Here is a 9,217-nt window from a genome sequence, read left to right on the forward strand (position 1 = left end):
GGAAATGAGAAACAGTAATTACCGAAAGTCAACAGGAAACGAAAATGGAAACAGAAACAAAATTGTTGTAGTTTCCATTACCAGAAACCGAAACTGAACCGGATGTTTTCCTCAGTGTTGTCGCGTAATAGGAAAATTACGTATATCCGCACTATTCTTCCAGTCATCATTCATTCATTCGTTTATTTTCGGGACTTCCTTTCGTGTTGAGCCCACTGTGCAGCAAGATGGACACGAGAGTTTTTGATCACGTGTTATCTTTGCGCACGAGTGGAGACTTTTGAAACTCAAAGGCATATACTTCCGCAACCGCTTCCGCGAGGGACGTTAAATACGGGGTGCCGTGTGATGAGCTTTCATCGCACGTTAAAGAACCCTCAGGTGGGCAAAAGCAATCCACAGACCGACCGCTGTGGCGTCGCTCGTGATCTCAGTTGTCTCGCGACGTAAACACCCAATTATTATTATTATTATTAACTTCCGCAACCTAAAGAGGCGTCGTCTGCTTGCGGTGTATAAGATCCGTGACGAACTTTGCATTAAAGTCTTTAGTGTTTGTGTTTGGTGTGGCTGTCCTTTTGCATCCATTATGTAACTAGAATATCTGACATGAAAAAGCCAAAAACCAGACAGTATGAGTTCCTGATGAGAAACAGAAACCAGTACCGAAATTACCTCAGAAACGGAAACGAAATTCTTAAGAGGAAATGGAAACAGAAACCGCTCAGGGAAATCATCCAGAAACGGAAATGAAAAGCCGAGTTTTTCAGTTACCGGAAACAATAATATTTTCGGTAACCAACCCTGCATATAACATAGCCTCTGCTACAGTGTAAAATTCGACTTTCTTCATTGTTTACTTTCAGGTGGTGAGGAACATGAACGATGAGTCCATGTACATTTTGGAACTGTTAAGAGGTGAGCTCAATCCGATAGTGTGTAGTAGTAGTCATGATTCTACAAATACGTTTTGCCTTCCAAGCAGGCCAAGAAGAGGAAGGTTACAGCCTCTTGCTTAAACTCTACGTGAACAGTCGGTCGTGAGGGTCCAGTTCTTTCTCACTGTGTTCTCATCTTTCTCGAACCATTTACACCTGCGTGCAGCTGCCACCTGTTCTTTCCTCAAGACTGTACCTGATGGGCAAACCTTACACTTCTTCATTCCATCCATTCTCGTTGGCAACTGCCGCTGTTTTATCACATTCACGTGTCATACGCATAAAAAATGTGAATCGCTGCACTTATTAGACGGCACTTTGCACATACACGCTGGTAGCCAGTTGGGGAGTGCTGTTTCTTATTGGAGAACTTCAAAACCCGTTCTTTGAAAGTCTGCTACACTCTAAACACAGAGCTTCACCGCATAGCACGCTGTGCGCCAACCATTGCCACGAATGATAGGATTATCGCTTCCGATTCGAGGAGGGAAGGGGGCGTACGCCTTTTTGTGGCAATTGAGATACATGAAAATTGCCACAAAAAGGTGTACCCCCCCCCCCCCCACACACACCGATTCGAGGAGAGAAGGGGCATACGCCTTTTTATGGCAGTTTGGATACATGAAAATTGCCACAAAAAGGCGTACCCCCCACACACACCGATTCGAGGAGAGAAGGGGCATACGCCTTTTTATGGCTGTTTGGATACATGAAAATTGCCACAAAAAGGCGTACGCCCCTCTTTTCTCTTTGAATCAGGACCGATAACCTTATCATTCTGGGCAATGGTTGGGTGGAGCACAGCGTGTTATGCGATGAAGTTCTGTTTTTAGAGTGTATTCTGAAGCCAATAGTCACTTCCTCCTGTTGCATTACATAATATAATATGATAATACCAGTAATGCGATAATATATGCTCATGGGAATAATGAGCTAGCAGCGCAGTAATAAATGTTCTTTTTACGCAACTTCTTGTTCTTTTTTTCACTTTAGCCCGCTGAAACCGGTGTGGCCCGCATTACCAAAATGTACCGCGTAAATGTGTAAAACGTGCCTTTTATGGTCAGTAGGTGCAGCGAAGTAGGTATACGGGATTCCGACACTCTGTAAAATTAATATTTTTACGGCCATATGACCAGTGGCTTTTCGGCAGATGTCTAATCTTGGGCTATACATGTGTTGGTGTGATGCGATTTGTTAATGGGAGATCTCCAAGACTACGAGACTATTGATTAAAGCTGACTCGTTGCTTTTATGTGCTCTGTTTCTGTCGTATAGAGTTTTTAATATATATAGCATTTCGTGTAATGTATAGCTGCATTTTATTTAGCGTTTGCTTTGCGGGACACTTGAGTCAGACCAACAAAAGCCTGTTTGTCAGAGTGTCAGGGAAGCGTTACATTCATAACCAAGATTTGTTTTGTCCTCATTAGAAACACGATCAACCAGTCACGCTAGTTAGGTTGTTAGGATTCTCTTCAGGCTTTTGTTATTGATGCTTTCACGTGCATGTGTTGTGCAGACCACATTGTTGCCTTCACTTGTGCATTATGTTATGTATACCATGCTTACCAGGTGTCAAAATGTATGTCAAAGATGTATCTCCCACCTAAAGGAGTGTGGAAGAACTGAAAAAAGCTGCTTCCATCGGCTGCCAGTCTGCAACATGATGTCTTCTGCCCACTAGTGAGGCACACTCCTTTTTTTCTTTGTATTTTTGCAGTTTGTCTCGTTAAAAGCAAATTCTCGGCAGCCAATAAAAAGTGCTCCGATCAACTCACATGCAACATGCAAGGAGCAGCTTGTGAGGGGGGCGGACTGCTGCTGCTTATGTTCTTGTAATTTTCTCAGGAAATTCATACGTACTTCTTAAAAAGGAATTATGTTGCATCACTGTTGCTGAACGTAATATGTCATGCGATAGAAGACGCCATATATTTTGATGTGCCCTCCACGCTCTTATACAAAGATAACCTTGTTTTTAAAAAAGCAACTGAAGTGGGATTTGTCACATTTAGTATGTCTGTGTGTGTGTCTAGGAGACATGGGCTTCAGCAGCATTTTAGTCATTTCTTAGATAATAACATTGTTGCCATTGACCATGTTCATATGTGGGGTGGTTTGTTGTATAAGATATTTTGGTAGAAGGATGAACGTGTTTAGCATTTGTGCATAAGTATTGCAAGCATTGTGCAAAGTGTCTAGCATCGTTGAATGTGCATAAATGTTTATGACAGCGTGCATGCTGCAGGGGTTGCGGTATAGTACACCGAAACACTCTTCACACAAAACTTGATCATAGCATTCTTTATAAATGTAATCTCTTCTCTGCATAAATATTGTGTTTTTTGCAACCAAGATGTTTTTTTTTTTCTTTTCTGATATTCTAGGTGGAACTAATAATGTGTAGGATCTGACTTTCTTAGGTCAGGTGCCCTTCACAAATTTTGGGGTAAAAGTCGTGTGCTGTTCTGTAATCTGTGGCAGTACGTATGCATTTAAGTGTTGTCAGGTGAAAGTAAAAGGAGCCTGCGGTTTATTGCGCCGGGTCACGTTGGCAATGTGCACGCAAATGCACTTGACAACGTAACTGTGTGCCGCGCGATTGCCAGGTGTGTTGTCACACGGTATTTTTGTATTTTTAAGGCTCCCTTCTTAGGCCTAAAAAAAATGCACCGTACTTTGTTGGAAGCCCCTTGGTATACTGTACCATTGACATACGCGCACCTCTTGATTTCCATTGAAGTGGGCTAACCACTACGCTACGCTGACATCTGCTGCGCTGGCACTGCGTGGTGTAGTGGTTAGCTGACTTCACTGGAAACCGAGAGGTGCGTGATTCGATTCCTGTCGTCGTCTGGCTTTTTCGACGACTGCCATATTTCAATTTTTCACGTTCTTAACCACCTTGAGGCTTGTGTTTGTTCGTTTGTTTGTCTTGTTGTGTGTTTCTGCCTCAGAACAGTTACTTTCTAACTGGTAACCATGATGCACAACTGCTAGCAACATTAATTTGCTTTCATTCATTCAGTTAGAGTGCAGTGTAGTTTTAAAATTTTTGGTGCATGTTACCTGGGACACCCTGAATAGTGTTGGACAATGACAGTAAAAGCTGTTGTTACTGCATCAGGAGCTCATATGTTACAGGGGGTGCTACAAACTAATATAAAATATGGAGCTCTGGAGTTGTAAAGACCAGGATTTTAGCTGGGGAAAGATTGTGTTTGACCCAAATTATATAAATATTTATGGGAGGGATGGATGGGTTGGAGCCAGGGTTTTACCAGAGCTGCGCTTTTTGCCATATCGAAGGGATTTTTGGAGCCAGAACATATTTCAATTTGGCAGTTTAGCCAAACTTTGTGACTCTTTCACTGTTTCAAGCTTGGACCTTTATGGCACTACCGTGACAGAACAACGGCATGCCCGTCAGACACAATTCTATTCGCACCAGCACACGTGTTCATGCCCAGCCCAATAGCCTCCTCTTTATCCACCGCAAAAGTACTTTCAAGTCAATCAATTTATATATACTCCCAAAAAAACCCGTGGAGGGTGTGGACACTAAACAAGGGAGTGTGAACGGGGATTCAGAAGTTTACGATTAGTTTAGATGGCATAGCCCGTTCCCAATTGTCACGCCGACTGTGATGACAATGCACAAACACATGGACAAAGAAATGTGCCTTTTTTTTTCTTCTCTCGCATGGAATGGATCTGGGGTTCTCTGAATGTAATGTATCCTGATATGATGGGCCAGAAGTTTTCACCAATCTGAAGCGACGCACATGAGCGACAGCCTAGACATTGACAGGGTGTGTCCGCCAAATTGCAGCTTTCAAATTCCCCGACTTTTCCAGGTTCTCATCGACTCTTTCAGGCGAATGCTTTGACGAAAACAAAAGGGAACTTCGTGCCCGCTCCTACATTTTGATAAAGATCTCTCATAAGTGAGGCTTCCCTATCTTTCTGCCTCAAAGCCTGTTGTATTGGTAAACCAATGGCAACGTTATGGCAACGTTGTGGCAACGTTATGGCAACGTTGCTGCAGCATCGCCGCTCAACCATCATCGAACAGCACTCGCGAATCACAGCGCATTGGCACGGCACTTGTTTGCGATTTTTTCCTCAGACTTCAGCTGCTGTCTGGCGAAATATCCTGACAGTGCCCAGTTTTCCAGGTTGGTAGACACCCTGATACGTCGATGTGCAACAAGAAGTGACGTCATGACAGGAGTGGGTTGCATCCTCGGGAGGGGCTGCACCGTGGGACTGTGTCGCTATGCCGTCGTTTGAGATGGAAGTACACTGTGAAATATGGAATAATCTGTTCACATCTTTTTCCTGTGCTTAATTATGAAAATGGGATAACATACTAAACTGCATGCGAGTGCTGGAAGCTGTGTTAACAGTATAGAGACTACAGATTTTTTTTCGCCTCTTTATTTTCACTTATGAGTTATGGTTTCACAACCCCAAATCACTTTATCTCTTCTGCAGCTTTAACTGGTGTCTTACAAATGACAATTTAACAATGTAATATATGAATTTGTATTTGTTACATTTTTGAAAAAAACATGAAACAGTGTCACATGTGCATCTTTTGCCTTTGTTTTTTCTTTATGCAAGCTTTTACGCAAGAGACAGAAAACGTCTAGCAGTGTTGAAAAAAAAAAAAAAATTGGAATACGTATCTGTGTTTTTGCAGATCTGCTGATGTACCAAACAGAACTGATGTATAAGTCAAACACAGAAAAGTCATTCATTGCAGTACCACATTTTTCATGAATGCAGTGTTATTTCTTCACTTTGGGGAACAGTTCATTTGCAGTACATATTTGTATAAATGCAAAATGAGGGCTTGCAAGCTTTCTTGTTCGATTGTTTCTTCCATTAGCGCTAGATCATAGCTCTGTACTGCTCCATCCTATTTGAAACGTGTTTTCAAATCGTCACCTCTTAGTGTTATATTTTTAGAAAGATGTTTTTTGTTGCATTGAACGTCACTACGAACTGGAGTAACGTCATCCCATTCGAGACTTGTAAATAATAAATGCCATTATTTTCCCACTACACTTTCTGCTTCTTATTCCACACGAACTGCCCTCCACAAATTTAGTATGCCTCCACCTGCAAGCCTCACCGGCAGAGCTACGTTGTCTTTTATTTGTTGAACACCCGGACTGACGATCGCATTGATTATGGCAGCGACTCTCATCAGTCAGATGTGAACAGATAAGATAAATGGGAGGACATCAGCAAGATGTATGGCAGATAAATGGCCGGAATGCAACACTAGAATGCATTTCGTGCAGTTCTGTCGAAAAATGGGATGCCGAGAAACGTAGCTTTTCGGTATTGAGTGTGACCACATCTAAAGCAGGTGTCTGCGCATCTCTTAACAACTTCGTCCAATGCTCTCTGAACTGAGACGTCGACAATCTGACATAACCAACGATGCTGCCACCGAATGGAAAGTGACATCGGGCTACATGAGACACGCTGGACAAGCAAATGGCCGTCTAGGCACAACACCTTTTGGGGGGGGGGGGGGGGGGGGGAGCTTGCTATTTCAGCTTTAGACACACGACATAACATACTGTAATAATGACCCCCCCCCCCACAATTGTTTGCGACCCCCCCTCCCCTGGGCGAATATAGTGTAGTGATTTTAATGAGTCTGTTGGAAAATCTGTCTGGAATATTGCATATTTGCAACGTCTAAGCATTTCCTAGCTACTACAGTCAAACCTTGCTTACATGAGACTCGTGAATCCGACATCCTATAGCTTTATGACCATATTGCTTGGGGAAACATTCCCCCATTCCCTCCTCACGTAAATCGTCCTTATTAACCTGTAAGCTCACTTATCAGACAATGACGAGTTTTTTACACGAACAAGGGTCAACACATGTATTCTACCCTCGATATGAGGCAGCATGTTGCACGGGGGGGGGGGGGGCGCATTGTACGTCAGGGGCCGACTTCACAGGGAGCCTTGCCGAAATTTTTCCTAAAGCGCCTGAGCGAAACCCAGGGAAAACACAAAGACAGCACAGCTGGCGCACGGATTCGAAGATTCAAACTTCGCTACGCGAGCTGTCGCGGTCATCAGGCGCCGTAACCATGGAAACTTAAAAGAAAGAGAAATGAGCCAGTCCCATAGGTATAGAGTAGGTCGTGGCCAGTCCTCAAGATAGGACAGCAGCCAATCCAGCCATCCAGCGGCTAAGCCTCAGCCACGGCCTAAGCCAAACAGGGCCCATGGGGCTGTTTGCCGGAACTTTCGGATGTGAAGGCAAGAAATTCTTATTTCAATCCTTTATTAGAGGAAGTTAAACGCGCGTGTTTTGCCCCAGAACAACACAGGCTTCAGGGACAGGTACCATGTAGTCGAGGGAGGCTGCTTCCTGCAAATGAATGACAATGTTTGCGACGCAGAGCAGAGCAGTGGTGCTGTGGATTGTGGAAGCATGATAAATGATGAAGCATGATGTGGAAGCACGACCTGCTCTATGCCAGTGGTCGTGTGTGAAGGCGTCAATAGCATGACGAAGGAATGCAAGAGGACGGACAGCGTCCCCTAGCAACGGGGACATTCAAGACAAACATGCCAATAGGTAATGGTAACAAGAACTCCGGCTTTCATTAAACCACAGCCAATGACAAACATGTTTTTCTAGACGCTTGCAACATGTTCCTGAGCTTGAGGGAAGTACAATAGACAAAACATAATTTACTTTCACTTTGAAAATACTTCTCTGTGCGTGACACAGAGGTTGAGCGTAAGATTTTCTTTCGTCTCGGCAGTGGGCGTCTGTGATATTTGGGGTATCCACGTCCCTCTTGGGAAGCGGTAGCACCTCGGGTTGAACTGGTAAGGGCCCCTTGTGACTGTTACAGGCATTTATCTCGCCATGAATGTGCCTTCTGTGCGTTGATTCTTTGCTGGTGATTTTGTCGATTGTGCTCCATCCTGGTGACCTTCCTCGCAGTTTCCCCTACATAGCACGTGTCGCATTGTTGACGTTCCAGTTTGTATACAACCTCTGCTTTGTACATGTAGGGCACAGAGTCCTTGGGATGGCACAGAATGTTACGTAATGTTTGATGGGGCTTGAAAGTGGTGACAATGCCAAGTGGCTTTAAAAGCCTTCGTACAGACTCTGATAGGCCACGTACATAAGGAATGCATACAATATATATTGTCAGGGGCAGGTCGGTTTGAGACGGAACACATTTTAGAGACTGTCTGTGATGAAGCGCTCGGGGGTAATGACACTTGGATAGAATGTTAGTGGCTAAAAACTTCAGATTTCTTAGCTTGATACGTGCTAGGTATGTGTGTATGCATGCATGTAAAGTGTGTTCTGGGATTTATCGCTCACCAAGTATGATATGCAGAAAAATGCTTTTTCCTTAATGCACTGATGTGTAGTACAGTGCATGCATCATATAATGAACCACATTCTGCAGCAAATGGCCTCTCAAATGAGGTAATTAATCAAAGACCCTAGTCTGCACTAATAAATTCCCAACATTCACTGTCGATGGCTACAGGCCTCATCCAGAGGGCTTTGGTGGTGTCCATGTCGCCTGTTTCCTTTGCCTTCATCGCCTATTGGATTAATACTTCACGAGTCAAATTCTTCTCTGGCATCTTTCTTCCATCCTCATTCCTCCGTCTCTGGCAAAATTTAAAGCCTTAGCCCACTTCAGCAATGCTGCTTATCGTTCAGAGAGCTCTTGTCAGTGTCTTGCCAAATGCAAAACTACCGTGCACTTTCTAAAAAGCATCAAGAGGCAGTGTGTATTATCTACTGTTGCAAGTTAAACATCTGAGCTTTTCCCGAAACAGAAGTTGCCAAGTTAATGTCACGGAACCACAAGCCTCGTGCCTTCCTCTAGTTGTACACGAAGAGTGGCACCATACACAAAGCTTGTGAAGTGTGCCCTGGAGGCATGGGACACTGTTGCACTGTCTGTGATCCTCACCTCCTTTGAAATGGTCACCCTTGTTTAAAAGGAATGGAAGGCAGCATAATAGAACAAGTGAAAAACAAACACAGTGGCAACAAGACCACAGTTTACTAAGACACCAACCCACTCAAATCGGAGCTTCTCTTGACTAAATATTGTGCCCGACAGCAGACGCACATGCTTTCTAGTCTGAATAGTACGGTGATGTATAACACAGCAATTCACTGCCAGTGGCTTGGCAGGAATTACTCTGCAATTAGCATAGTGTTAAAGCAGTTAAGCGAGATATTTGCCTGTA

General features: G+C 43.8%; 1 protein-coding gene across 1 annotated transcript in view; it reads left to right on the forward strand.

Annotated features, from left to right (window-relative positions):
• LOC135375195 (transcription factor CP2-like) overlaps window positions 1-1,211 on the forward strand; it is a 28,518-nt gene extending 27,307 nt beyond the window's left edge. The window contains exons 18-19 of the mRNA XM_064607912.1: window positions 867-918; window positions 986-1,211. Coding sequence (XP_064463982.1) covers window positions 867-918; window positions 986-1,044 — 111 coding nt within the window. The 3' untranslated portion in view covers window positions 1,045-1,211. The remainder of the gene's footprint in view (window positions 1-866; window positions 919-985) is intronic.
• The last annotated feature ends 8,006 nt before the right edge of the window (window positions 1,212-9,217 follow it).

This window comes from Ornithodoros turicata, unplaced genomic scaffold (assembly GCF_037126465.1).
Source record: "Ornithodoros turicata isolate Travis unplaced genomic scaffold, ASM3712646v1 ctg00000838.1, whole genome shotgun sequence".
Classification (NCBI taxonomy): Eukaryota; Metazoa; Arthropoda; class Arachnida; order Ixodida; family Argasidae; genus Ornithodoros; species Ornithodoros turicata.